The sequence below is a fragment of the Aulostomus chinensis genome, chromosome 9, assembly GCF_037954235.1.
Source record: "Aulostomus chinensis isolate RoL2024-O1b breed Wild chromosome 9, RoL_Achi_v1.0, whole genome shotgun sequence".
Classification (NCBI taxonomy): domain Eukaryota; kingdom Metazoa; phylum Chordata; class Actinopteri; order Syngnathiformes; family Aulostomidae; genus Aulostomus; species Aulostomus chinensis.
Genome location: NC_141328.1, coordinates 26,436,763 through 26,464,581, shown reverse-complemented (window position 1 = coordinate 26,464,581; position 27,819 = coordinate 26,436,763). Strand labels below are relative to the sequence as shown.

At 44.5% G+C, this 27,819-nt stretch overlaps 4 protein-coding genes across 8 annotated transcripts; 3 read left to right on the top strand and 1 right to left on the bottom strand.

Moving 5' to 3' along the window:
- Window positions 1–3,322: 3,322 nt before the first annotated feature.
- mmp9 (matrix metallopeptidase 9) lies at window positions 3,323–8,550 on the top strand. The gene is made up of 13 exons (XM_086214647.1): window positions 3,323–3,645; window positions 3,916–4,154; window positions 4,248–4,396; window positions 4,520–4,648; window positions 4,758–4,931; window positions 5,029–5,202; window positions 5,292–5,465; window positions 6,510–6,665; window positions 6,759–6,945; window positions 7,031–7,161; window positions 7,253–7,403; window positions 7,596–7,699; window positions 7,803–8,550. The coding sequence occupies exons 1-13, from the start codon at window positions 3,508–3,510 to the stop codon at window positions 7,910–7,912; spliced, it is 2,016 nt and encodes a 671-aa protein (XP_086070773.1). The 5' UTR covers window positions 3,323–3,507; the 3' UTR covers window positions 7,913–8,550.
- A 432-nt stretch (window positions 8,551–8,982) lies between these two features.
- LOC147256546 (zinc finger protein 335-like) lies at window positions 8,983–20,324 on the top strand. Of its 2 annotated transcripts, none has more exons than XM_086214645.1 (28): window positions 8,983–9,102; window positions 10,414–10,607; window positions 10,741–11,017; window positions 11,127–11,204; window positions 11,476–12,606; window positions 12,695–12,877; window positions 12,984–13,148; window positions 13,251–13,509; window positions 13,850–14,027; window positions 14,110–14,222; window positions 14,313–14,331; window positions 14,470–14,586; window positions 15,053–15,129; window positions 15,844–16,004; window positions 16,093–16,313; window positions 16,437–16,536; window positions 16,656–16,744; window positions 16,863–17,131; window positions 17,278–17,392; window positions 17,482–17,679; window positions 17,810–17,952; window positions 18,089–18,228; window positions 18,348–18,445; window positions 18,553–18,630; window positions 18,756–18,839; window positions 18,934–18,993; window positions 19,136–19,241; window positions 19,673–20,324. In XM_086214645.1, exons 2-28 carry the CDS (start codon window positions 10,416–10,418, stop codon window positions 19,792–19,794), a joined length of 4,773 nt encoding a protein of 1,590 aa, XP_086070771.1. In that variant the 5' UTR covers window positions 8,983–9,102; window positions 10,414–10,415; the 3' UTR covers window positions 19,795–20,324. The 2 variants fall into 2 exon arrangements, with proteins under 2 accessions (XP_086070771.1, XP_086070772.1); XM_086214646.1 differs by lacking the exon at window positions 8,983–9,102 and adding an exon at window positions 9,252–10,276.
- A 770-nt stretch (window positions 20,325–21,094) lies between these two features.
- On the top strand, window positions 21,095–27,265 carry LOC147256544 (uncharacterized). 4 transcript variants are annotated; one of them, XM_086214652.1, is made up of 7 exons: window positions 21,095–21,237; window positions 21,318–21,629; window positions 22,059–22,185; window positions 22,280–22,398; window positions 22,483–22,529; window positions 22,671–26,457; window positions 26,535–27,265. In XM_086214652.1, the coding sequence occupies exons 1-6, from the start codon at window positions 21,204–21,206 to the stop codon at window positions 22,830–22,832; spliced, it is 801 nt and encodes a 266-aa protein (XP_086070778.1). In that variant the 5' UTR covers window positions 21,095–21,203; the 3' UTR covers window positions 22,833–26,457; window positions 26,535–27,265. The 4 variants fall into 4 exon arrangements, with proteins under 4 accessions (XP_086070778.1, XP_086070775.1, XP_086070774.1 ...); XM_086214649.1 differs by having other exon boundaries at window positions 21,163–21,629; window positions 22,671–26,094; window positions 26,162–26,457; window positions 26,535–27,264; XM_086214648.1 differs by having other exon boundaries at window positions 21,163–21,629; window positions 26,535–27,264.
- On the bottom strand, window positions 23,662–26,616 carry LOC147256545 (pepsin A-like). Its single transcript, XM_086214653.1, has 9 exons — window positions 26,554–26,616; window positions 26,217–26,358; window positions 25,922–26,039; window positions 24,925–25,043; window positions 24,636–24,832; window positions 24,426–24,542; window positions 24,179–24,323; window positions 23,881–23,979; window positions 23,662–23,799 (listed from the first exon to the last, which is right to left on the bottom strand). The coding sequence occupies exons 1-9, from the start codon at window positions 26,610–26,612 to the stop codon at window positions 23,662–23,664; spliced, it is 1,134 nt and encodes a 377-aa protein (XP_086070779.1). The 5' UTR covers window positions 26,613–26,616.
- Window positions 27,266–27,819: the final 554 nt, after the last annotated feature.

The window sequence follows — 27,819 nt, the reverse complement described above, 5'->3', positions numbered from 1 at the left end:
CCTGGAACTGACTAAGCAATTTTCTAATCTCGTATACTCAAGAGATCCAGATTTTGATCCAATGTTGGAAGCGGATCGACCGTCTGCTCTTGGAGGGAGACATGAGTCAAAACTTGTGCTCCCATTCGGATGACTGTAAGGCAACTGCTTGGAGTTTGTTCATGGAATTATTTCTGCCAAACATATCATGCTGATTTATGACTCACACGCTAAAGACACGCTATAATATGAGTGACACATGAGGGCACAGCTTGGTTTCCACCCTGGCAATTGCTTTTTTTTTTTTTTTTTGATCAGTTCTGTTTTGGTCGTGCCGCTTGTTTTGTTTGTTGTGTTCTAAGAAACCTTATGTGCCACTTTGACCCACAAACATGAAAAGTGTTTTGGGCAACAAGGAATGCAGAGGCCTAGAAAGCCAAAACTGACTGCAAAGGGAGTTTAGTAGCGCAAAAAAGCAAAACCTTTCCCAGAATCATTAGAAGGCCCAGCTGACTCGGCAGGGATGCTGACATACCTGAACCTGCTGAGCTACGCTTGCTTCCACATCAAACGCACTGATGGGTCCGTGTGTTGCACAGCTGGTGTGTCCCACCACAAAGTCAACAAACCAGTCGTTGTAAAACCCAACGCAGCTAAGAAGGAAGCTGGTCAGGGAACCGCATCAACGGAGGCAGACAGGAGGTGATTTTTCCGTTTATAATTGCTCACTAGAAACATACCATAAGACTTAAACAGCTTACTTTAACAAGGCGGTTTGAAATTAAAAAAAACATGTTGCAGTGGAGGAAAAACAAAAGCTACTGTAAAGTGAAACGTAAACAATGCAAACATTGAGGAATTTCAGCCAAGAAAAGGACATCTGGGTGTGAAGTATTCTGAGGTTCAGTGAGAAGAATACAGGACTAGAAATATGAAGCTCTACACATATTCAGAGCTCCTAAGCAATGCCGATCTAATTCCAATGTTCCAAAAACTGTGTCTGTCACATCAGAATCTACCGCTCTCGGTTTTACAGCCCTCCAACAACAACGACAGGTCAGAAAAAGGCACGGATTTGCTGTTATGTCCATTTCGTTGCATGGTTAACTTAATCATATGGATTCTGCCCATGACTTGCGCTCTGATGACGCAGTTGGCCACCTCATAAAGTTACATGATGTGTGTGCCAACAGACAATGTTGTGTCTGAGGCCAATTTTGGGGAGGATGTCACACACAAAAAAAAGTGTATTTCTCAAAGGTCTGTGCCAGACATATTTTTGGGAGCAAAGTGCCGAAACCAATTGCAATGTGGCGTTTGTTAAAATGCAGGGAGCCGTGTTCATTAGGCCTTTGACGCCATGTAAAATCAGAGGCAGATGTTTTCAAAGGAGGCCTGGGGATCCGCTGTGGAGCCACAAATAAACAGAAATAACCTCACGATTGTGTCTGAGGGAGCATAACAACTGCAAGTAAAGAGGGAGCTGGATAGCGGCGCTGTAGTCTGAATGAAACATTCAGTGTGACCAGAAATATTTGTACAAAACAAATGTGTGTAATCTAATGACACTGCAGCGAGTATCCTTTATGCATGTTTAGAAAATGTCTAGGACCGTAAATGTTGAGGTATGTTTGGCATGAGGACAGGTAAAAACACACCAGATGTAATGATATGATGTATAATAACACGGTGGCTTTATTTAGGAAAATAGAACCAAGAAACAGCGGAACGATGAAGAAGTGCCTTATAGCATGAGATGACAACACTTGTCAGGCATGTCAACATTAAGTTAGCAAATTGGGGGGGGGGTGAATGATTCATATGTGTCAAAATGACTGGCACATCACCCACATCAGGAAACCGTCCATTCACATATGAGGAAGGATACTGTCCTCATCAAACCACAGGTCTAAATTTTAACACCTCTTCTTTGTGATGGCAGCACATCCGATTTGTTTTCCCACCATATAAGGTGGGTTTGCGAAGAAGCTAAGAGACGGGCAACACAATAACTGACAAGTCTTCAAAATGAAGAATTACATTTTTCCTCAAGCTTCATTTTCCTGTTAGTTTGTGAATCTGCCCTGCAGGAGCTTGGATAGGCATCTCCCTCTTCACTCACATGGAGTATTTTCACTCTGTAGATCGGTGTGGGGTTTTTTTTTGGTGTTTTTTTCTGTGTCTGGTTATGCAGTGAGAGAACAAAGTAAACATGTTTGCACAGAAATAAAGGATGTCAGCAATGGGAGTTTTTAAAAAAAGCCCATCATCTGCAGCTTTGGCCCATTCATGTGGGAACGCTGTGATTCATGATATGCTGGCAGATGCAGCCTTGCCCACACCTTGATACTCACAAATGCACTTATGATTACAGCCAGGTTGTCCTCTACTGCAGAAGCTGTGACATTCCTTTTGCTTTGTCCCTTTCGGACAACACAAATGTTACTCAACAGAGACGTACTTGAGACACTGACATGTAGAATCCTCCCGTGTACGGACAGTACGTGACGTAACCCTCATTACCAAATGAGGCATATAAATGTTTGCTAATAAACTGAGTCATTGTGGTTATGAGACCGGTTAGGATCTACATCAGCAGCTGTGGGTGTAGTGATGATGAAGCAGGTATTTCCCAGAATTCTGGCCAGTGACAGCGTTGTAACACTGCAAAGAGGGAGCTCTGTACCGACTCGTAAACGCTCCACAGAAAACGTTTGATTCTCAGATGTCGCGTCCAGGTCTTATATTTATGAATAAATGAAGATGCAACTGCAAGTCATTTTCCTATTACTCTGTCGGAATCTATTTTTGGTTCGACCTAGTTTGAGGATTTATTCAGTATCCAACTTTAGACAAAGAGGAAATACATTTCTATTTGTGAAAAAAGTGAACCAAATCACCGCTTTTGAGTGTCTGGCTGAGCCCCATGATGAGTGACATGTTATCAGGTAAAATTAACTTGTCAAAAGTGCTAAATGAGCCCGGTTTTATTTTTAGGTCTTTTATGGTCCCCAATATCCTTCACTTTTCTTCTTTTTTTTTATAAATTAAAATCTTTCACAACAAAGCAATTTATCTCACTCGTTGAGGCTTTCAAGCATGCATTATTTTATTGACTTAATGTAAATGCAACTATAATAATTTTCCATAACATGCCCCCTCAGCTTGAAACACCTCCTACAACTAGTTAACCACTCATTTGTTAAACTAAATATGGATATTTTGGAAATTCCCTTGTCTAGTGAACCGGTACCCTATGTCAAGATGTAAGTGGGAGTGTTGAGGTTAGTAGTAGGCGGAGATGAGTGACTAAGACATAATGTTGCATAAATAGGTCCACAACCCCAACCAAGGGCACAAAGGAGGGAGACAAGAGACACCCGTCAAAACAAAGAGACCAGTGCTGACAGAGAACCCTGCTTATCTTCCGCAGAGGCGCTTTGTAACATTTTGTATACCCGCGCATTTCTTAACTGCGAGGCTCTTTTCATACATTTTTGTTACATTTGGAGCAATCTTGATGTCAGTATGAGGTGCTGTGCCTTAATTGCGTTTTTGGTTTTGGGGATAAGCATCCAGGAAGGATGGAGCCTCCCCCTTAAGTCTGTCCATGTCAAATTCCCGGGAGACATCGTCAAAAATATGACTGATACAGAGCTGGCAGAGGTGAGTGGCAGATGGCTTCTTTGTCTCAATGGACTGATTTTAACAAAACACTGAGCAGTCAAGCTGTGCAGAGAAGTAATAGCCTGGTCCCCGCTGCGATTGTGAAGTTCACAAAAAGAAAAGAAGAACATTTCAATTTCAATTCAAGCTAAAACCGGACAGAATAGTATTTGCTGTCCAAACTAGAGTTTATTTTATAACATTAGAATGTTTCTACCGAGCTCATCTTAGGATATTCGACTCATGTATGTGATGCGTCATGATCTCCAGAGTTATCTGAAGAAGTTTGGCTACATGAACACACTGCACCGCAGCGGCTTCCAGTCGATGGTGTCCACCTCCAAAGCTCTGAAGAGGATGCAGAGGCAGATGGGTCTGAAGGAGACCGGCGAGCTGGATGGGCCCACCCTGGACGCAATGAGACAGCCTCGCTGTGGCGTTCCTGATGTCGCCAACTACAAAACGTTTGATGGAGACCTTAAATGGGACCACAATGATGTCACTTATAGGCAAGTAGAAAGAAAGTCTGGAGTTGATTAAGCTTGTGCTTTTTAAGGCACCACATGCATCCAGACGCTGATCTTCACTGCTCTGCTCCACAGGATCATTAACTACACTCCCGACATGGAGAGCTCTCTGGTTGATGACGCCTTTGCCAGAGCCTTCAAGGTGTGGAGTGAGGTGACCCCTTTAACCTTTACCCGCCTCTTTGATGGGACAGCCGACATCATGATCTCATTTGGAAAAGCTGGTACGACTTTGCAGGATGGTCAATGCCCACCTGCTTTTGCCATACTGATATCATTTCACTGTATTGTGTTTTGTTTTTTAAATCTAAAATCAAAGACTGATCTGAAGGTTCATTCTTATTCAGACCACGGAGACCCGTACCCATTTGATGGTAAGGATGGACTTCTGGCTCATGCTTATCCCCCCGGTGAGGGCATGCAGGGAGATGCCCACTTTGATGATGATGAAAACTGGACACTTGGAAAAGGACCAGGTAATTGATATACTGGAGCTGCGCTATCAGCATCCCTGTGTAGCTACCGCCCCCTGCTGCTCTCTCTGTAAACTGCAGCGAATGATGTTCCAACTTCCCTCTCCCAAAGTTGTGAAGACTCGCTATGGGAACGCAGATGGTGCCTTGTGCCACTTCCCCTTCACCTTCGAGGGCAAAACCTACACCACCTGCACCTCTGACGGACGCTCAGACGACCTGCCGTGGTGCGCCACCACAGACGACTACGGCAGAGACAAGAAATACGGCTTCTGCCCAAGTGAACGTGAGCCTGACTTCTTATTCTCAATGCACATTCCAGGCCACACGCAGGTGGACTCTTTTCATTGACTCATTCTGGCCCCTAATTCTCATCCTGACAGTCCTGTACACTTTTGGAGGAAACGCCGATGGGGCTCAGTGTGTTTTCCCCTTCGTCTTCTTGGGGGAGGAGTACGACAGCTGCACCACGGAGGGCCGCAGCGATGCCTACCGCTGGTGCGCCACCACAGACAACTTTGACAAGGACAAGAAATTTGGATTCTGTCCCAGCCGCGGTGAGTGACACGGTGATATCCAAACACAGTGTCGTGCCAGCGCAATGGTTTGTTTTCTTACTGTTGTTATTGTGTCTTTGTTTATCCAGACACTGCCACAACTGGTGGAAATTCTGAGGGAGAGCCCTGCCACTTCCCGTTTGTGTTCCTGGGGAAGGAGTATGACTCCTGCACCAGTGAGGGCCGTGGGGATGGCAAGTTGTGGTGCAGTACCACTGACAGCTATGACGAGGACAAGAAATGGGGTTTCTGTCGTGACAAGGGTGAGTGCTAAAAGAGAGAGAGAGAGAGAGAGAGAGAGAGAGAGAGAGAGAGAGAGAGAGAGAGAGAAAGAGGAAAGGTTACGATGCCTTCCCATAGACACTTATGAGGCACTTCAGTCAGCACACATTGTTCAGTCTGGCTATTTACAATTCAGACATTCTGCCAAAATCAACCCAATGCTCCTTAAAAACATAATGGAGCGACTTCAGCACCACACCCTCATTTCCTCCAGCCCAGACTGCTGCAATTCATTATCTAATTGCTAAATGCTTCATCTGTCAGTCTGCAGCTGCAGACACGGGCTTCTTCCAAAAACACTCAACACGGAGGACACATTATTCTGAATGACGTCGGCTCCCCATTCATCACATGATTCAACTGAACAATCTATGGATGACGGTTGAATTCCTTCATGGTCAGAGTCATTTCCGGGTTTTTTTTTTTTTTGCCTCATTGTGTTGCAGATTTGGAGAAGCGCTAATGAGGTCAACCACAAACATCCCTGCACGTAGTTTTTGTAGTTGTAGTTTTGTTTTGTTTTTTGGTTGTTTTTACATTGCACCTTCTTTTCCGCTTAAGAAACTCATCTGTTGTACTGTTAAGAGCTTTTCCTCTTGGGGTTCTATAACGGCTTACAATGCTTTTGCTTAATTATCTTTACTCCTAAATGTAACAGCAAATTCTTTCTTTCAATTTTGATGATTTTTTTTTCCCCCACAAGATCAAACCTTGACCCCTCACATCAGACATTCAATCTTAAAAATTCTATATCTTTTAGGTTGTTTTTTTTATCAGTCAGAGTTGGTTTGAAACCCAAGCGATACCCACTAGCAGCTGTAAATCAGATCAAATACTTTAGTATTCTATTAAATTTCATTCTATCCATCTGTGTTTGACCACATCCTGAAACTCTGGTTTTTTGTTACAGATTGAAATCTCTTTTTTTTTTTTTTTAACTTGTTGGCAATATTTGTTCTTGTTTTGCATGATATGCTGCATTTTGTGGAGCAAATGTGGTTATTAATATTGATAACCCGTTTCAGGTTACAGCCTCTTCCTGGTGGCGGCCCATGAGTTTGGACACGCCCTGGGCCTGGACCACTCCAGCATTAGAGAGGCTCTTATGTATCCCATGTACAGCTACGTGGAAAACTTCTCCCTGCATGAGGACGACATCGAAGGCATTCAGTATCTCTATGGTACGATCCCGACAAAACGCCTGCAAGTCACATTGTTATTCCAAATCACACCAAAATGTTGACATGCCTCTAAACCAACTGTATTATCATCAGGGGGAAAAACAGGCCCTGATCCAACAACCCCCAAGCCAGACATCCCCACTACTGCCACCCCTGACACAACAAAGCCCACCCCCACCACCACCACACGACCTGTGGATCCAAGCGTGGACGCCTGCAGGATAACTGCATTTGACACCATCACGGTCATTGAGAATGAACTGCATTTCTTCAAGGATGGGTGATTAGCATTTTTTATAGTAGCATGAACAGTTCCATTAACGTCCAGCTGTGCTCGTGTATTAACGACATATGTTGCTCCACAGACAATACTGGAAGATGAAGGGATCAACACTGAAGGGATCCTTTTCTATCTCTCAGCGGTGGCCGGCTCTGCCAGCAGTCATTGACTCCGCCTTTGAAGACCTTCTGACCAAGAAGCTTTACTTCTTCTCAGGTTATTGATCTTCTCACGACGTATGACGAGTCAAAACAGACAAAAGCCGAAAGAGCGGAAAACTTGATGAGTTTCAACTGTCTCCTCATAGGGACCAGATTCTGGGTTTACACGGGACAGAGTGTTCTGGGTCCCCGCAGCGTGGAGAAGCTCGGACTCCCAAAGAGCATCGTGAAGGTGGAGGGAGCACTGCAGAGGGGGAAAGGCAAAGTGCTGCTCTTCAGTGGGGAGAACTACTGGAGGTGAATTTCAACATGATGAACTGTGGTCAGGGGCGGCCAGTGGTGCAGTGGTTAGCACTGTCCAGATCGGAGGATCGGTAGAAAAAGGATGGATGGATGGATGGACTTTATTTTCCAAATCTGTGACAGGTTCAATATGATTGCTTTTCTAATAATGTTCCCTGCTACGATTTTTGTGTTCGATCAAAACAGGCTTGATGTGAAGGCCCAGAAAATCGACCGAGGGTACCCCCGATACGTAGATTCTGTCTTCGGCGGCATCCCCAATGACGCCCATGACGTGTTCTCATACAAAGGTAAATCCTCCTGTCTTTGCTGGTTTAATAGAGGATTTCTATCGGCAGAGAGTCGCAGCTTAGAAATGTTCATGTTGCATTCTGCCCCCCTTAATTTCAACAGGTCACTACTACTTCTGCCGGGACCGCTTCTACTGGCGTATGAATTCCCGCAGGCAGGTGGATCGCGTTGGTTACGTGAAGTACGACCTCCTCAAGTGCTCAGATTCATGAACTCGCGACACAGAAGATGAACAGGAAATCATCTGTAATCTGTAAACTTTTTCTCTCCTGCGCACTTGTCAGTGAGAGCATAAATCAGTATTTGTGTAGTGTCAGATGTGTGTGTGAGTGTGTGTTTGTGTGTGTGTGTGTGTGCGCGCGTGCGTGCGGGCATATAGGCTTTCTTGGATTTGAACCAGCGGCCATTGTTGATGTAACACACTTATTGGCCTGGAAAAATTACAAATGCCTGTAGAGGAAAGCCGTTTATGATCCTTGGCACTACTGTGCTGATAACATGTGAAATTATGTTGGCCAGCAATTTGAGGCACATAACTGCAGTTGAAATATTGTTAAAATCCACCTGGATCAAATTCCAGACTTGTGGGATAATTTCTATAGTATAAGACTGACAGGTTCAGACTTTAAACAGTATTTTATTATTCTGGTGTTTATAGCAACATCTAATATTATGTGTGTACTTTAGTGCGTTTGTTTTGTATAATTGTGTGTATTGCTGGAAATGGCTTCAAAGTCAGTAACTTGCACTGGACGACAATGCATGACTCTTCCACTTAAATTATTTATAAGAGTGATATGTGTTGTATAAACTTTTAACTTTCAATGCAATAAACATTCCGTGAGAACCACTGTCCACTGTGTCATTCACGGAACACCTGAGGACACGAGGGTGTTCTGGCCGTTCACTCCGTCAATATGTCAACATCTGAATCTGCATCGGAGCAAAAACGCATAACAAAAAAAAAAACAACCAAAAAGAGAGAAAAAACGGGCCGTAAACAATGTTTTTCTGTTACTTTTACTGTAATTAGAGCCGTAACTTCGGCCAACACGGACAACGGTACGTATTACTCCGCATTCAATTGCGTGGTACGCCTTCCTCTAAAAACAATAGTCCACCAATGGTTATTAAATTCACATTGACAAAAGATCCAGAGCGTCAAGAAAAACATGTATAAGTTCAAAGCCTACATAGTTTTTTTCTGAGTTGACGAATTTCCAATGTTTGTTTAACTTCATACTTCTCAACAAAAATAATAAATAAGATCCGGCTGTACAGACAGGAAGCAAGGAGATACTCATGGCGCCCGACTAGAATGAAGCAACAATTATCTGTCACTAATTCCTGTGCTATTTAGCGCCTATCTACCAAAGGATACCTTTCTACTCGCAAGTACACGGTAAGAAAAACGAGTGGTGGATTCTACGAACGGGGAGGAAAAATATTTTCATTTTCTTCAGGGAGAGCAGTTGGGCGGTCTGCCGCAGCTGAGGCCCTCGAGGTCCCCAGTAGAGCTCTCAGAATGCCTGATGTAAAAGACGACTGCCTGGTAGAAAATGGCGACGCTGAGCAGGCAGGACAAAGGGCAGCTAGGCCCCTTTAAAATAGCTAACCTCCACGTTGTTGTTTTGGAGGCTGCAATTATGAGTACATCGTGAAGTCGGTATCGCTACCACTCCCGTCTAACATGCATGACTGGGGGCGTCATTTTGGGTCTATTATGCTGCTGAGCTTCGCGAAACGGGATCGGACGTTGACAACAGTGCTCGTTAGCCTAGCTAGCATGAGCTAACGTTAGCTGGGTCGAGTTGAGCTAACGTAAGCCCAGCTGGCGTCAAGTTTCAAAATTTTTGACCAGTGCTGGGTTTTTCAAATAAGCTCTCCTAAACCCGTGGTCAGATGCCCCTTCCCGTTCTTGAATGACAACACTTGGTGCCCATCTCATGTATCTCGGTACAGATAGGCAAGACAGTTTGAGAAAAATGTCAACGCACTTTTGCATCCAGTTGCGTCAAAGTTTTCATAAAACCTGTACTGTATCGTTAAAAATCATAAATTGAGGATTTCGAAATCTTAAAGATGGTTGAAACTGTACAAGACACATTTAGAAAATGCCTTGGAGCAAAACATTGCATTCCATTACTGATGTCAAACTATGTCCCCAACGCCACAACAATACCCAAGTGAACTCATTTATCAGATGGTGGAATGAAGGAGTTTACATTTGTGCAAATCCATTATTGTCACAATATAATCCTTTATAAAGTTCATCTTAATTTTAAAGGTCAAAACATGATTTCAAAGTGATGATGCCAGCATACAATACTTTCCAAGCTTCAACATCGCTAAGAAAAAGTACGATGCAAGGCTGCGCCGAATTCATTGTAAAGAGCATCATCACCTGTTTAAAGATCCTTGACCCAAGATGAGAGCGAGTAACGGGCAAACTGCTGCCATCGATCTGTCCATGGTGCCTTGTGGTCTCAAAGCTCCCATGTGATTCTTTTCTTCTCTACCTATTTAAGTAAGACTGTTAAAAAAAATGGATAAAATCTCTGCCCGCTGATAAACAGGTGAGCAAAGCTCCTAACTCTGCTCTCTGTGCTCAGTTTAAAGAATGAAGTTTCTGTTTTGACTGTTGCACGTTTTAGAGGCGCCACACCATCCAGATTCAAGTTTATTTTTTGTTTCGCATGCATGCTGTGGACAGTTATGGATTCTGAGGAGAATGAGGTGGAAAGCAGCAGTGATGCAGGCCCCTCTGGGATGGAGGAGCCTTCCGAAAGTGGCATGGGCATGGAGTCATCGGAGGCCATGTCTGCAGACAGCAGTGATGCTGCTGCCTCTCATGCACAGGCCCCAGAGTCTGACTGCCATGTGGGACAGAGCTCAGAGGGACTTGTGGTAAGCTTTTTTGTGCGATATGTGAGTGAACAACGGCATACTCTTGGCAGCAGGGTTGATCGAGCAGGCTTTTCCAGTACCGGCTGTCCATTTCATCACTGCTGTGACCTTTTTTTTTTCCCTTCCTGTCAAGGTCTTCATCCCAGAAACCAGCTCTAGTACAGATGTCAGAGTTTCATCAATCCACCTCCCTGACTCCTCCTCAGTGGCCCAGTCCACCAGCGTGTCCAGCGTCTCCACAGTGACTCAGTCAGTGCTGGTGTCTGAGTCAGCCCAAGTGCTGGTCCACTCAAGTGCCGCGTCTGAAGGAGCCATGATGGTTTCTGACTCAACAGCTTCCACCTCGTCAGACTTGGGCTCTGCCATAGACAAGATCATTGAGTCCACCATCGGCCCTGACGTCATGAACGGTATCTCCTCTGACACCCAACTTTACATGACGTCATTTGCTGAGCTGCTTTATCATGTTTGATTTTGATCAGGTGCAGTTAAAGCAGCTAATGGTACTTTCTTTAATAGGCTGCATAGCTGTGACCAGTGCAGAAGACGGGGGTGCAGAAACAACCCAATATCTGATATTACAAGGACCAGATGACGGTACTGTTTCCTCATTAATCATTCAACCAAATTAAATACATATTTAAAGCTGATGAGAAAGTGATTTACATGGTCATATGCAACAGAAACAACATGCTGAATACTTTTTAATTTAGATGTGTTTTATTTTTGTTTTTTGCTCCTGGGTGTCAGTTTTGGGTTCAGCCATAAAGGCTAGTCATGTCGAGCATTAACTCTCGTAAAAGTACTTGAAAAAATTCCTAAAAACAGTGTGACCTCTAATTTTTTTAAATGTTTTTGTCCGCTGTAGGAGCTCCCATGGTAGCCCAGATGTCATCGTCTGCCCTGTCTGATCGAATAGCCATCGAGTCACTTGCTGAGGGCCCCACATCCACCTGTCTGGACCAGGGGGACCTGCAGGGCAGCCTGGAGCCTGACCAACCTGACGATCAGCCTGGACACTCTGGCTACCCAGAGGACAGCAGCAGTCAGCCTGACCAGCCCCAGCACTCCCACCCCTCCCAGTACATGGACTGCAGTGCAGACGGTCCCGATCAAACAGAGGAGTCCTCATCTTCTTATGTGGAGTGTTCAGGCGAGGAACCCGACCAGACTCGCTCCCAGTCAAGTTTCCCTGACTACAGCGGGGAGAACAGTGACCACGACCTCCCTGGATATGTGGAGTGCAGTGGGGCTGATTCAAACCCTACCAGCCGGGGCCACTATGTGGTGGAGTGCAGTGCAGGGTATCTGGAATGTGCTGTGGACGATGGGGAGCAGCCGCATCACTCACGCAGTTACATCGACAGCAGTGCAGATCACAGGACCCAGACAAGCCGGCAATATGCTGCGGAGTATGGCGGGGAGTGTGTCACTGCTGCAGACTCTGAGCAACCGGGTTGTTCTCAGTACCAAGCGAGAGATGACGACGATGATGAAGATGAGGAACAAGATCCAGATCAGCCGCAGCGCTCGCAACAGCAGCCTCAGCACTCCTGTTACATGGAAAGCAGCAATGGTCCAGAGGCCTCGCTCTATGTTGACGACAGTTCCTCATCAGACCACCCCGTCGCAGACACAGCAGGTTCAGGCGGGCTTCCTGAGGCACTGGAGTGCAGCGAGAGTCAGTCGGGGCCGTTTATCAGCAGTAGTGGGACATACACCTCCAATCCAGAGCCTGACGTGCCCCCACAGTGCTCACCAAGCCAAGAGGAGCCTCAAGGCTCCCAGGGGCCACAGGATGAAGGTGCTTTGGTTCGGCAGATGGATATATCAACAATGGTGGGGGGTTCTGGGGACCGACCACTGAACCTGGCTGAGTTGGAGGACATGATGGAAGTAGTGATTGTACAACAGTTCAAGTGTAAAATGTGTCCGTACAAGAGTGCGTCCAAAGACACTCTCATTAACCACATGAGAGACAAACACTTCAAACTTGCTGGTACGTGGGCGTGGTTGACTATAAATGACAGAGATGCATCACTCATCACTTTGCTTGTTCATTCTTATTCTGTATGTCGGTTGTTCAGGGGTTCTGCAGAAGAAGCGTAAACGTGGAAGACCCCCTAAAAATGTCACGCTGGCTCGCCGTCAGGCAGAGCAAGAGGAGGCTGAAAAGAGGAAGACAAAAAACACCAAGAAGACTGAGTCTCAGCAAGCCGAAGAAGAGGAAGATGATGTTCTGGACGCTGGTGCTATCGATGACCTTGAAGGTTCGTGTTGAATACTTCTGTGGACTGCCAGAGCAGTTAGTTCTTCTGACCATGCATGTTTTGTGTTGCATTAAATCAGCTGATTACATGCTCTTTGTTTAACCAGAGGATAGTGACTATAATCCAGTAGAGGAGGATTGCAAAGGACGACCCCCAGCTATTCTGAAAAAGCCCACTCCTCCAATCTCCTCCTCCTCTCAAGCACGTCCTCGACGTAAAGTTGGCCGTCCAAGAAAGTACAGCCTTCTGGAAGAGGGTTACAGCAGCAAAGGTTGGTTTTCAGTTTTAGGCAAAACAATAGGCAGCCTGCTTTGGAAAGCCTGGGTCTTAGAAAGTACACCGCTGTGTTTTCATCCACTTTTGTTTGCTACAGAAGCTGAGAGTATTGCTAAGAAGCCCAGAGTTAGTGCGGATCCAAGCACCCCTGAAGAGGCAAGCTCCTCTGGGTTGGGCAGTGGTCCTGCTATGGGGACTGATGGAGACCCAGCTGAGGCAGCAATAAGTCAATCAGACTCAGAGAACAAAGACCCCTCATCCAACTCACAGCCAGAAGAGGAGTTCTTCCAAAGAAAACGAGGCCGACCCTCCAAGCGCTTCCTTCGCAAGAAGTACAAGAAATATATGAATCGAAAGTAAGTCTCATCTTACGACGGCTGCTCCTTTTATTTGTTGTGGGGAAACATTAAAAAAAAGTAATTTTTTTCACTGCACTTTATGTGTGAGCATGGGAAATTTTATTTGGAGCTTTCATCCAGTTACAGCCCAGTCCAGGCACTAACCTGAAAACATAAAGATGGTTGGTCATTAGAAGGAGACAATTATGAATCTGCTTCTGGAAGGATGAACACCATTCTTTAAAGATATTTCCCCCAGTAGGTGTGCTGATGGAGGTGTGGGTGGAGCGTTTTCTGACGCGTCCGTCCAAAATCAGTCAGAACAAGTTGATTGCTTTTTTCGTGTCATATCTTTCAGTCGGTATTACAAATCCCTTAAACCTCTGCTGAGACCTCACAATTGCTGGATCTGTGGCTCGCGCTTCCTCACACAAGAGGACCTGAGATTCCATGTGGACTCTCATGAGGGCAACGACCCAGAGCTCTTCAAATGCCTCCAGTGCAACTATCGCTGCAAGCGCTGGTCCTCCCTCAAGGTCAGTCAGTGAAGCAGGTCACCTCACTGACGTTCGCCCCAGTTTGTGAGTGTGTCGTGACATTCTCGCTGCTGCTTTGCAGGAACACATGTTCAATCACGAGGGTACGAAACCCTTCAAGTGTGAGGAGTGCGATTACTCGAGTGTCTACAGGAAAGATGTTATTCGCCACTCAGCAGTCCACAACAAAGAAAAGTAGGTCCCGACAACATGCACAGAATACTCCATTCCTGATGCTGAACATGTTTCAGACATTCTTACTGTTTTTTCTGTTTGATTCACCAGGAAAAGAAAGACAGAAATGGTAAGATTTAAGTTTAACACGAATAAAATGTACCTGTTTGCTCTAACATGATGTCTGCGGTGTATTTGTGTGTTTTTGCTGTTGTACTTAAAGCCGCTTGCTTAGTCAAACGTGTACCTTCCTTGTTGATTCCTTCAGGTACCAAAAGTGTCGGAGTTCCCCTGTCCTGTGTGTCACAAGGTTTACCCCATGCAGAAGAGACTTACCCAGCACATGAAGACCCACAGCTCAGAGAAACCACACATGTGTGATAAGGTCAGAAAACAAGCAAGAAGCAGTTCAGGATGCGACTGAAACGATACAACAGAAGATAAAACTTTGTTACAAAAAAGTGACATTCCAATTTGACACGAATGCCAGCTTCGACTCATTTAGCTTTTCTTTCAAAGGTCAGTCGTCAGAGAGATTCTGGGCCTTTTCTTTTTAACAGTGTTGTAACAATACAGTATGAATCTGACGTGGATGAAACCATCAGGCAGAAGTCTGTTTCTCTCTGCACACGACCCTGCAACCTCAAGCCCTCTTTTCAAGATTAGTGTGTAATCGCCATGTCAGCTATTCCACCTCACATGGACACTGGGTGGGATTCTTTCTTCCATGTACATGTTTGTGGTTCAAGAAAACTTAATGACTGGAAATTTTGTAAAAGATGGTGGATAAAAGTGGGCACATGATTTGTATGATGTGATATGGACTAATCGCTTGTTTCTGTCTTTTTCAGTGTGGGAAATCTTTCAAAAAGCGCTACACATTCAAAATGCACCTACTTACCCACATCCAAAGTGTGGGAGACAGCAAGTTAGTATTAAAGGTGTTTTGATAGGGCTGACCCAAATGCTACGGGGCTTCAAGCTTCGTTCGTTACCATGGCAATCGATGCTCAAATCAGTATTTGATGCAAGTTTTTTTTTTTTTTGTTTTGTTTAAGTAGCAGTGGTGCAACATTATGCAAATCATTCATGATGCAAAGCATGAATTATCGTTACTTATTCTGAGACAGAGCTTAAACGTCATAGTTGTGAGTCTCTCTCATCTGAAGTCACCGGCAATGCACTGAACCAGTCGTTGACATGTGACCGCTCCACTGTCAGGTGTCCAGGAGCACTACACAGGCCTGATGTTGAAAAGGTCATGTGACAGATCTGCTGAACAAATGTCCATGATGAGTTTTACTAATCAGTGGAAAACTGCAAGTTACTGCTGAGCTGTCACACTTGATAGAAATGTCTATGGCTAATATCAGCCTCGTCAGTTTGAGCCGCATTCTATTAAATATTAATTTGGGTGAAGCAGCGATTATTCGAGTCGTCAACGAAGCCCAAAATATGGTATTTGGGACAACCCTATGCTTTACTCCACCCCTCTATTAGCCTAGTTTTTCAAAACTTTTTATGTGTATAACAGAATAGTCTGACTACATGATTCACGAGTCAATCAACACTGTCCATCTTGTTTAATGTTGATAATAATGGCATCGTCGGAGTGATTAACCCTTGGTTGCCCATGTGGCAGGTTCAAGTGTGAATACTGTGATTTCACTTGTGACAACAAGAGGCTGCTGCTCAACCATCAGCTGTCACACACCAACGACCGGCCCTTCAAGTGTGACTACTGTAAATACTCCACTTCTAAAGAGGAGTTCCTGGTCTCGCACCTGGCCATCAAACACACGGGTCAGTGAAGCAGGAGGTCATGTACGCTTTCCCTGCTCGCCTTGATAACATCCATTCATGTTGTTTTATATCTGTGTGTTTCCTCCAGGCGAGAAGCCGTTCTCCTGTGAAATGTGTCACTTCATGACCAAACACAGGAAAAACCTGCGTCTGCACGTGCAGTGTCGCCATCCTGAGGCCTTTGAGGACTGGTCTGTCGCTCACCCAGAGGAGCCGATCAAAAGACGGCGCAGACCTTTCTTCACCCTGCAGCAGATAGAGGAGCTCAAACAACAACATGAGGACACACAGGCCTTGCAGAACACCATAGTGAGTCTGGCGACTGATGCTGTTATTTAAGTACAATAAACAGTGATAAAAGTTGGCGGGAAATCAAATGGAAATCAGTTTTGGATGTGGAAAGTTGCAATTGTGATTTTCCGCATTTATCAGGTGTCAGTAGATTCTGCCACCCTGCAAGCCATGCAGGGGATGGGAACTGCCTCCGTGTCACAAGATACTCTGGGAAACACCACCATCATCTATGAACAATGTCAGTGACACAACAGACAGACGAATGTTTTATAATGTCGTTATGATCTGCACTAACAATTTGAGTGTGGTTTGTCACTGGAAAGAAAAACACTGATCTTCTCTCCATCTTTTCTTCAGCTGAATCCGTTGATCTATCCGCCCAGAATGCACTGGACCTGCTGCTGAATATGAGCAATGCCCGGGAGCTGGTTGGAAGCTCCTTACAAGTCAGCGCAATTACTCATCAAAACAATTCATTTTACATTAAAAGTAGAAAATAAATGTATTAATTTAAAACTGAAAAGAAAATATGTATGTACGTAAATAGCCAGTTGTGTTCCTCAGGTGGCAGTGCTCAAATCAGATGGCAGCACAGAAGTCAAAGACCTGGAAAAGGGCACGTGGAGCGCGGTGTCCGCAGCACCAGGTCAGGCCCAGAAGGTTGTGACCTTCCATGTATCTGAAAACGGTGAGACGGTACTGCAAGAGGCCTACGAGGCAGCCACGTCTGAGGCGGGAGAGCTCACCCAGATCGCCATCGAAGCCTACGAGGGCGAAGGGGACTTCAGTGTGGTGGAGCAGGCCACTGAAGAGATCCAGAGCTCAGGATACAGGTAAACTAACACGCTTGACTTGGGAGTAACTGATGTTGTTCCACTACAAAACAGTTACATATGATATGATCAGTTAAAATAAGGTTAAATGTCAGACCGTCTGATGGCCTTCAGGTGGTCTCAGTCTAAAACTTCTGTTTTTGCAGTAATGACGAGAGCAGCCCCTCTCAGCCGGCAGAAGTGTCCGAGTCACAGAGCCTGAAAAATGACAAGTACTACCTCGCTTCAGGACTCCCTGATGGGGTTTTGCAACAAGTGGAGGTAACCGTCAGAGATCAGTTGTTAGGGAACAAAGATATCTCTCTCCACTCAGGATCTCTCTTACCGTCTCTGACCTTGTTTGTTTTCAGCTGAGCAGTGAAGCTCCATCCTCTCCCTCAGCAGTGAGTTCTCCCAGTCTCAGCACCAAGAGGTTTTCCTGTCGGATATGCATGGAGTCTTTCCACGGGCGCTCTGACATGGAGAACCACAAGAGGGCGCACTTGGATCCTAGCACCTTCAAGTGCCCAGACTGTGACTTCACCTCCGCCTCCTGGATGGAGGTCAAAGTGAGCCTCCTTCTGTGCTCTGCTCTTTAGTCGCTTTATTTAAAAAAGGAACAGTGAAGAAAAAAATGTTGATCTTGTATAAAAACAGTGTGAGCTGTAATAACCCAGGTCTTTGGTTGCTTTGTTTCAGACTCACATGGAGCAGCATTCCTATTTGCGCCCTCACAAGTGTCCCAACTGCAGCTTTGCCTCCAAAAACAAGAAAGACCTTCGGCGACACATGATGACCCACACTAATGAAAAGCCCTTTTCTTGCAAACTTTGCGGACAAAGGTAGGAACAGACATTTAAATCACTCAAAACCTGTGAGCACTCATCACTCAACTGTGGTCCCTCTGTGCAGTACAAACTGTGTGTGTATGTCGGGCTTCATAGCGGTTTGTTGATTGCTTTCTCCCCACCGCCTCAGGTTTAATCGCAATGGCCATCTCAAGTTCCACATGGAACGTCTCCACAACCAGGATCACCCAACACGCAAGAGCCGCTCGGCTGCGTCCCAGCAGACTATCATAGTCAACAGTGATGAGGAGGCTCTGGCCACGCTTCAGTGTAAGCAACAAAAGACCGTCAGCTAAGGTTTTGTCAAAAAAGAAATTTAAAAAAAAGGGGAGACAAAACTGCATGTGAAACAAAGTGATTTTCAAACTTTACATGCATGTGTGCAACAGCCCTGCAGACGCATCAGTCAGTCATCACTCCAGAGCAGCTGCAGGCCCTGGGTCAAGAGCACATCATCGTGGCCCAGGAACAGGCACTATCAGACCAGGTACCAGCCCTCAAATATTTACCGGTGTTATTGCAAATAAGTTTTCTCTGCTTTTAGAATGTAGCTGCATTACATTAAATTGCAAAATGCATGTGCATACCAACCAGGAGGAGGGGACATACATCCAGCAGATAACCACCATAGATGGCCAGACAGTCCAACACCTCATGACAGGAGACAACCAGGTGACTGAGGCGTGAAACTTTACGATAAATTTAACCACATGATTTTCCCCTGTACATGAAAATAAAAATCTGTGATTGAAATAGTCAAATTAAACACCAATTTATTTTTTTACGCACGGTTTCAGGTCCAGTATATCATCTCACAGGATGGAGTGCAGCACTTAATCCCTCAGGAGTACGTGGTTGTAGCTGATGGCAACCATATACAGGTAAGAGTGTTTCCTGAGAAGAAGTCACTGAGGTTACCAGACGCAGTCTTTGAAGGGGATCTTTGTGTGACTGCTCTTGTCGACTGTCCTGCAGATGCCAGATGGGCAGATCATCCAGTATGAGCACGAAGGAGCCTTCCTGCAGGAGCAGCAGGTGAGGCAGACAACCTGAAATCGTAACTTGCTGATGCAGAGTTTACATACCTGGAACCACCCACCAAGTTTAACATCAGGGTTACCACAGGGAAGAGATTCCAAACACAGCCCTGCTTTAACTGTCTTATTTCTTTGCTCAGATCGCTGTCAGCCATGATGGTCAGATCCAGTACCTCCCTGTCAGCTCGGAGCAACAAATAGTGAATCCTGAAGACCTGGAGGCTGCTGCCCACTCTGCCGTCACAGGTTTGCTCTCTAATTGAAGTGATTGCACTGAACTACTTTTAGCTCTAGTTTTTGTCTACAAAACTACCTTTTAATCCTTTGTCTTCTCCTGCGTAACTTTGAAAACATGTCCGATGAATCATTCAGGCACCGGTTTGAAAATGCTCTCGTGCAAATTAGAGGTGTTTTTCATCTAAATACTGAATTTAGACTTTCTCTGACTCTAAAGGCCGGAAGGATTTTTGCTGAATGTGCCATCAAGGAAGCAAAAAACACCGTAGAGCTGCTAGCTGACTGTCACACTGTAGTAAAGAGAGTAGAAAGGTCGCGCTTCCCGAAATGTCCAACCATCTTGTCTTTAACAAACGGTGGGCTGAAGTTTAAAATCATCAGTATGAAAATAGTTGCCACGCCCACCTGACAACTAACTGCCCTGATCTGTGTTTCTGTAGCTGTAGCAGACGCAGCGATGGCGCAGGCCCAGACGGTCTACACCGAAGCTACACCTGAACAGCTGGAACAGCTGCAGCAGCAGGGCATCCAATACGATGTCATAACCTTCACGGAAGAATAGATGGCGTGTCAAACCTACCAGGGTACAAACCTGCACAAAGCAGAACCAATACAAACCACTATGAACTAGCAAGCAGACGGACCTCAACTTATTTATGCATTCATAGCTGTGAACTAGCGAGGACCTCCTTCACAGCTCCGCCTCCCTGGGGCGGATGTTTGTTTCAAAAGATCTACAGGATTTTGTACATTCAGATGTTTACGTTGCACCCATCGCTTCTAATCCTAGGGACTGTGCATTGAAGAGTAATTTTATGTGCCTCAAATGTTTTGATTTGCAAGACAATGTTATCAAAGAAAATGAATTTGCTGAATGTTTTTGAAAATGTACAGAGCATCCACTTTGAACTTTTCAGTTTTGGAATGGATTGAAGAGAAAAGGGAGTGTTTACTTTTCATCTGCAATAAGATATGTTTATCGTCAGAGTGTCACGAGATTGTGTTTACTGAAAATTATGTATATACATTTTGCATTCGTCTTCTGGTGAATATGAAGTGTTTAATAAGCTGAAAGCTGACACCAAATAAAACAATTTGTGTATATTTTGTTTTGATTTCCTAATTTGTTGATAAGTGTCCAGAGTGTACACTGGATGGATTTTGTTCTGGAACCCGAGTCCTTGAGAGGGGCTGGACTTTCTCCTTTGCTGGAGTTGCTCTGGATGAGAGGCGAGGGCCGGATCGGGTTTTTATACCCTCCAGACTCTCTTCCTGTACGCTTTGGGTTCACCCTTGTGGACGAAAGGGTTGCTCCCCTGCGCCTTCAGGTCGGGGAACCAGTCCTGACTGTTGTCCCTTGAGAGGTTTTCCAGGCAACCGGGAGGAGGCCCCAGGGGAGACCCAGGACGCGCTGGAGGGATTATATCTCTTAGTTGGCCTGGGAATGCCTCGGGATTGCCCCGGAAGAGCTGGTGGAAGTGGTCAGGGAGAGGGTGGTATGGGTGTCCTTTCTGAGGTAGCCGCCCCCGCAACCCGGACCAGGATAAGCGCAAGACAACGAAGATGATAACAGAGAGGCATTCTTTAAATGTACTGAAATTGTGCTCATCACTGAGTAAACCTCAGGTATCACTTGAGTATCTCGTTGACGGGCCGCTCCTAGTTTTCGATCATCAACATAAAGTCACCGTACATTACAGACCAAACACATTTTCATGAAGCCACAATATGCAGAAGTTCTTCAGTTGTCAGCCAGTTAACTTCCTGTGTGTGTTCATCGCTTTCACAGGCAACCTCCACCAACTCATAAAAGCTCATAACAGACACATGCCCCAGAAGGAACCCGATGCTCGCCCATTCCAGCTGACCAACTTCCTCCTTTGTCCAGCGAGGAGGGGCCTTGTGAACTTTTAAAAAGAGGAAAAAGCTGTCAGAAAAAGTATTGCACCCTCCGTGAATATTACACCAAAGATGAAGTTTTCCTTTGTCTTTCTTCTGTTCTTAGGTAGGGTGAAAACAATTGCATAATGTTTTGTTCTTCCTTTGCCTGTGTCGCAATGCTGTTAAGAGATGTTTGTTTTGCAGATATCCCTGCATTAAAAGGGCAGCAGAGGATTGAGGAGTATGAAACCATTTTGTTGAGATTTACCTTTCCTACATTTTATAATAGTTACAACAAGTCCTGCTGTAAACTGTATCCGGGAGGATGTTACAAGCTCATGGACAGTGCAGGCTACACCTGTGATTTACTCAGAGGAAGAGTGGTAACCACTCAGAGAAACGGCTGGATTGAGTTCAAAATATCGAATGTCCGGTTGCTGGACGGCGGCTATTACAGGTGTAGTGTGCTGGGCGCTGACTACCAGATCTACACGGACTACGATGTCGAGGTGTCTGGTAAGCAGCTATTTTCATCAGTGTGGTGTTGTGAATGATGCAGTAGGCTCCATGTGCTGCTTTGTTGAATCAAAAACTGAGTTATTACAACATCACAATGGTTTCTCCTTAGCTGACAAGGGACTAACACATCTTTAATGAATAGCTGCATTTTCAAGGTTTTCCAAGAATTTCTGGAATCTCTTGTAAATAATTACATTCCTTCTGTTTTTTTTAATTGATTTTTCTGTCATTATATTCAAGGCTCTTTTCAGTCCTTTTTTTAGGTTCTTTACTATTTGTTTTCATTACATCTGTGTTGTTTGAGTATTTCACTAATTGTACCAAGACAAGTTCCTCATATTGTTGAAAATATTACCTGACAATATCAAATCACTCTCTCTCTCTCTCTCTTTTTTATTTATTTTTTAATAATCTGGCACCCTGCAGAAGTTTCAGATCACTACAGAGAGACTCAGCCTCTGCCGACGACAACTATCAAAGCTCTGAGCACGTCTGGAACTCCTCCCAGCTCCACCGGGCCAGCTCTGGCTCGGGACCACAGCGACACTCCCATGTACATCACTCATCTTTGTTGTTCGCTGGTCTCTTTTCCGACTGAAAATAAATAATGGGTAATATTGAAATTGTGTGCTGTGTCTCCTCTCTAGAGTTCCCTGGAGTTTTGGCCTGTTGGTAGCTGCCATTGTATCCATTACAGTGATGGTTTTAATTGCTTCTGTGATTGGTGTTGTTTGCTTCAGAGTCAAAGCGAAACCTAAACAGTTGGGTAAGCAGTTTTCTTGACTTTATTTGTATTCATATCATCTATTGTGGGGTTTAAGCTGAAACTTTGTGATAATTTTCTTTATAGACAAGTGTGGAGAAACTCTGTGTGAGTCACTGAAACAAGAGGCTCCGGTAGGTACTGGACAGGGAGCATGTGGTGGCTGTGACTCATGGTCATTTGTCTTGAAATGCATGTGCAATCAGAGGCATGCTTGTGCTTTGAACTTCCTCTACAGGGTTTGTTTGTGGTAAAATGATGTGTCTACCCTGTAGGAAACGGCCGGCGTTGTCTACACAACAGTGGATTTTCGACCAAAAACGACTGAGCTGTATGCAAACGTCAGGATGCACCAGACACAAACAGGCCTCGATTCAACCCGGAGCACCGAATATGATGGGATGGTGGAGTACTCCACACTGGCCATCCACCAGTGAAACGGCCATTTTGTTATCCTTTTAAACCAATCGTTTTTAAACCAGTTTACACATAAAAGTAAGACTAGCCGGAGAGATTTGCAGTATAGAAATGTTGGCTTTACAGTGGTTAAGACATGCTATGAAATACCGGCCCCTGAAATTTGAGTTTTATTACTTTTGTAACACCTTTATACAAGGACAACAATAAATCTGCGAAGTATTCCTTGTAAGTGCATATAAGGTGCTGCCTGTGAACTGAAATGAAAACGGCTTTAAATAATTAACGTTGTCGAGATAGTGCACCTTAAGTGATTTAAAACCATGCAGGTTTTGGAGACCTTTCAACAGCCTGCTCCTATTCACAGCTTGAGATGCAGCAGTTTCCTGATCCTGTCACCTTTTATTATATCAATGTTTGTCCTTTTCGGCTTCATCTAGATTACATCCTCAGAGGAAGCTGGTATTCTGAGAGTGGCTCGATATTCTATTCTTAGTCAGTTCTTTCTTGACACAAAGAAATCTGGTGGTGATCCCTTCTGTATCCTCCGCGAAGGGTCGAGTTTCTCTTCAGAAAGAAACCCCAATGAACAGTCCAGACTCATTGTTAATCCTCTGACATTTCAGCACAACAATGTAAGCCAGCCCCAAGACACTGATCCTGGATGTAGTCTGACACAAGAACAACACCAGCACCTTTAATTGCGATAGTATATTTGCGATTTATTGCAAAGGTAGCTGCGACATTTTCACATCTATATTTTCCATAATCTCCCATTTGCACCAAAATTTTGTGATCATTCAGAGAAGCCGCTACAGGAAACCTCAAAATCTAAGATCAACCATCAGATTACACAGACTTGGCCAGTCCAATGTACTGATCCTGGATATTAAAGATGGCGTAGTACTCCCTGATGAAGACATCTCCCAGGATCCAGAGCTGGCTTTGGCCACCTTGGCCGAAGCCAGTGTTGCAGCCATAGTAGTTCTGCGGACAGATAAAATAGATTTAGTTCCCTGAACACTTCATGATGTGATTTTAATATGTTTGAATATCTTAGAAGCTGACCTGGGAGACATAGGCAGATGCAGGGACAGTGAAGGCATGTCCGTTGAGAGTGAAAGTGACTTCAGGCATGCTCTGGACGTTCTGGCAGTTCACCGTAGCCTTTGAGGAGGACATTACAAGTGAGAGACTGCATAGCAACAGTGGCTGTGTTTAGTTTTCCTGCTGAAATAAGTTCACCAACGTACTTAATCATTTCATTGTAAAGATTTGACGTCAGAACATTAAATGTATGTTTACTCTGGGTTTGGAAACTGGGGAAAATCAACATCACATCATATGGTTTGATGGTATGACTCACCTCTCCGTACTGGTTGGTTGAGGCTCCAACCCAGGCGTTCATGTTGTTGATGTCATTGGTTGGGCCAACGATCAGGGAGGTTCCAGTGTCAATGATGGCCTGGCAGCCACCAGCGCAGGCCACAGTCTGTCCATTAATGGTGACACTGAGGAGGGACAGTGGCGGGGGTGGGGGTGTGATTGCAGTCAAAACAAGGTGCATGTACAACTTATGCTTGTGGTTTGATTCCAGATGCATTTGTCTCTACCTGTCCATTTTGATCTGCCAGTAAGTGGCAGAGGACAGGGGGATCCAGGTGACTTGTCCAGTGTAGTGGCTGCTGTCAACTTCCCCGAAGATCACCTCACTGCCCTGCTGGCTATGACTGAGAGATAATATGGAAGAAATGCCAAAAAAAAGTCACTGCAAATGGTACATGCACGCTAGCACCCAACCGATTTCGATTCCTGGTCAGTACCTGCTCAGGTAGACAGAGAAGAAGGGCTGGGGAACAAGGTTCTGCTTAACCATGTTGTAAAAGACAGGAACAACATTGTCAGAGGCGATGGACTGGAAGGCCAATCCCAGAATACCGTCGGCCGCCATGTGAGCCATGAAAGGAGCCTCTGACCTGCTGAGGCCGAACACCTGGTTGGCCACAGAGATGCCACCAACCTGGAAACGCAAGACAGCCATCAGTGACATTTCAACAGAGCGAGCAGGAAGATGAGCCTGTGTGAAGGACAAATAGTTGCAGTTGTGGTTACCTCAACGGTGTCACTGGCCAGGTGTCCAGTCATGCTGCCGGTGCCGTAGGCAATGGACAGAGGCTGGCTGCCCCACACAAAGGTGGAGGACTGCTGAGGGTTGAATTTCCTGTGGTTCTCTGCAAAGGAACATCAGCTTTTTTTTACATCTGCATTTTATTGCCAGACATGTCAAGAACTTTGGATCTTTTGTATCTGGGTGGAAGTACACTTATTTTTCTTTTAGACAATGGAAGTGTGTTATTGAGTACCAATGACTGCAATGAAATCGTATCACATTGTGACCTCAAAAGAAGGAGATAATTATTTGCAGCAAATCTGTCTCAGTAGTAAATCGACTCATTATAATCAGTCATTATACTGCATATGTGATGCATTTCAGCGTTATTGCCTGTCTAGGTGGAGGTAGAAATTTAAATGATCCATCGTTGTTGAATCACATCTGAAAACTTATTTTACACTAAGTATTTATCTCATATAATATGTCTTTTTAAAAGTTTTAACTTTTTTTAACAACTCTACCTCATATATAGCTCATTCTGTTGCATCGTTTGTCATGAAATATATTATTTCTTAAATGGTTTTAAAAATTGTATTTGTTCTTGTAATAAGATGCTCTATGAATAGATGGTCACTTCCATAATGTATATGTTTAATAGGGCCCTCAATCCATAACAAAAATCTCATTCATTACATAAATAATCAAAATGAATCGCATACATCAATTTAGGATGCTACAAGCATTTCAAACATTTTAATTCAAATATATTAAATGTATGAATAAAAGAATGGATGCACTTTCTCAAGGGTGGGATTAATTGTGATATATATATATTTTTAAAGCCATTCATTTCTCTTGAGTCATTTTGCAAAACTCTGTTTAAATGTCACATGAAGGTAGTTGGAGGAAAAAGTAGAATGGGACAGCGTGAAATTCTTCTTGATCAGTGCTGCTGTAAATGTTGCGTTCGTAGCACCCTGTCTGGGTGGTACTCACGGCAGGCCTGGCTGGAGCAGTAGACTGAGGGGACCCACAGGTTGGAGGAGCCTGTGTCAAAGATGACGGTGAAGGACTGAGGAGGGGTGCCGATGGAGACCACGCCATAGTAGGACAGCTGGAGGCAAACACGGAGGAAGACAGATGAACTGATGTCACAAAAGGGTTTGCAGGTAGTGAAGTAATTGGTAAGAGTGTTACTGTCTGTGATAAATAAGCGGAAATATGTCCTTTTGTCAGAGTCTACTCAGATACGATGAACCAGGTCTAAATGGTCCCTCTAGTCTGGACTTACGTCAGCATCGTTGGTCATTGCCTCAGTTCCGCCCTGGACAAACTTCACCATGGGGTTGTATGGGTACATCTTCCTGTACTCTTCCCACAGTCCTTTCTCCATCAGGGCCTCCCGGGCTGTCTTCCCCTTGATCAGGGGAACCCTGCGCACAGCAACATGAAGAACCCGGTCAGCGCAATGAAGATGTTTTGTATTTGATAGCTGGAGAAAGCAGCTTCTTTCAGGTTTTGTTTTTTCAAAGGTAGGGAGCTCAAATCGGCCAGATGCCTCTCGGTTGTCACACAAGTCCTGATGGAATTCTGTCTCCTCTCTTTACAGCCGGCCAGGTCAGACTTACCTGAGGACACACTCGGAGAAAGCCACGAGGGCTGACAGAACAACGAGCCACTTCATCATGCTGGTGACTTTACTGTTTGACTCTGGGGAGTGAAGTTCTGGTGGCAGTGCAGCTCTTATATACAACGTGCCAAGGTTGAGTCACCTGAACGCCCTTGCACACAACGTCTGATATCAGACTGGAGATAAGATATTAAATGTCATGAATCAATGCATCGTATCTAGAAGGGAAATAAAAACACCAAACGCTTAAACAAGGCATGGATCTTTTTTTAAGGAACAATATGAATCCAAGCATGTTTATAAAGTACAACATATATATATTCTTTTTTTTAACTACATTGTTAGAAAAATCAATATGTAGAATAACAAAGAAAAATGTATGATAAATAAATAACTAATCATTTGTACACACGACAAAAGCAAGATAAGCGTTGTACCGCCTGCACATATGTACTGACATGCAGATTAAGAGATTTGTTGTCTGTATTTTATGTTTAATGTTGATACGTAAACTCTCCAGTTTTCCAAAGGTGCGTGTCGCCTGGGCAGGGTTATCAGATAAGAATGATACACACCACAGACACAGACAGCAAATGACGGATGGGGTGAACAAATGAGGTCTACTACTGGAGTTTGATTTTTTTTCTGGAAAGAGAATTGCGAAGTATATATTTACATTTATATTTAGATATATTGACACTTGTCAAAATCCCAATTAAGAAGGCTTTCTTCATTATGTCATCTAGTTACAGTATATTCAGTGACTACATTCCAGCAAATACGGGAAGTAAAGTTCACAAAAGTGCTTACATTTTTCCTCTCGATTGTGTAATTTTCTTTTTTTGCAATTATACAAGAGCTTATAGTACCAATGGTATTACTTACACAAATATTTTGTACCTATATGGTAATAATAATGATAATAGGGCATGTTCTACAGAATTTATCATGTACACTCCTTGAGCACCAGTGAAACACTAAAATGTACATAACGCAAATTATATTAAAGATTTAGTCAAATCCATCCATCCATTTTCTTCCGCTTATCCTGTTAAGGGTCGCGGGGGGGGGGGGGGGGCAGCCTATCCCAGCAGCCTTCAGGTGAGAGAGGCAGGGTTCACCCTGGACAGGTCACCAGTCCATGGCAGGGCCAACACATATAGACAGACAACCATTGGCTCTCCCAGCCACGCCTACGGTCAGTTTAGAGTCTGGATTAACCTGGTCCCTCTTGATGTCTTTGGACTGTGGAGGAAGCTGGAGT

Excerpts from the sequence above, each read along its gene's own strand:
- mmp9 (XM_086214647.1), top strand. The coding sequence starts at position 3,508 with ATGAGGTGCTGTGCCTTAATTGCGTTTTTGGTTTTGGGGATAAGCATC. Across the intron at positions 4,155-4,247 it reads CACAATGATGTCACTTATAG|GATCATTAACTACACTCCCG; the intron begins GCAAGTAGAAAG and ends TCTGCTCCACAG. Across the intron at positions 7,700-7,802 it reads TGACGTGTTCTCATACAAAG|GTCACTACTACTTCTGCCGG; the intron begins GTAAATCCTCCT and ends TAATTTCAACAG.
- LOC147256546 (XM_086214645.1), top strand. The coding sequence starts at position 10,416 with ATGGATTCTGAGGAGAATGAGGTGGAAAGCAGCAGTGATGCAGGCCCC. Across the intron at positions 15,130-15,843 it reads CAAAGTGTGGGAGACAGCAA|GTTCAAGTGTGAATACTGTG; the intron begins GTTAGTATTAAA and ends CCCATGTGGCAG. Across the intron at positions 17,393-17,481 it reads GGGTTTTGCAACAAGTGGAG|CTGAGCAGTGAAGCTCCATC; the intron begins GTAACCGTCAGA and ends GTTTGTTTTCAG.
- LOC147256544 (XM_086214650.1), top strand. The coding sequence starts at position 21,260 with ATGTTTTGTTCTTCCTTTGCCTGTGTCGCAATGCTGTTAAGAGATGTT. Across the intron at positions 22,186-22,279 it reads GACCACAGCGACACTCCCAT|AGTTCCCTGGAGTTTTGGCC; the intron begins GTACATCACTCA and ends TCTCCTCTCTAG. Across the intron at positions 22,399-22,482 it reads AGCGAAACCTAAACAGTTGG|ACAAGTGTGGAGAAACTCTG; the intron begins GTAAGCAGTTTT and ends TTTTCTTTATAG.
- LOC147256545 (XM_086214653.1), bottom strand. The coding sequence starts at position 26,612 with ATGATGAAGTGGCTCGTTGTTCTGTCAGCCCTCGTGGCTTTCTCCGAG. Across the intron at positions 24,324-24,425 it reads TGGCAGATCAAAATGGACAG|TGTCACCATTAATGGACAGA; the intron begins GTAGAGACAAAT and ends GTCCCTCCTCAG. Across the intron at positions 23,980-24,178 it reads CAACCAACCAGTACGGAGAG|GCTACGGTGAACTGCCAGAA; the intron begins GTGAGTCATACC and ends TCCTCCTCAAAG.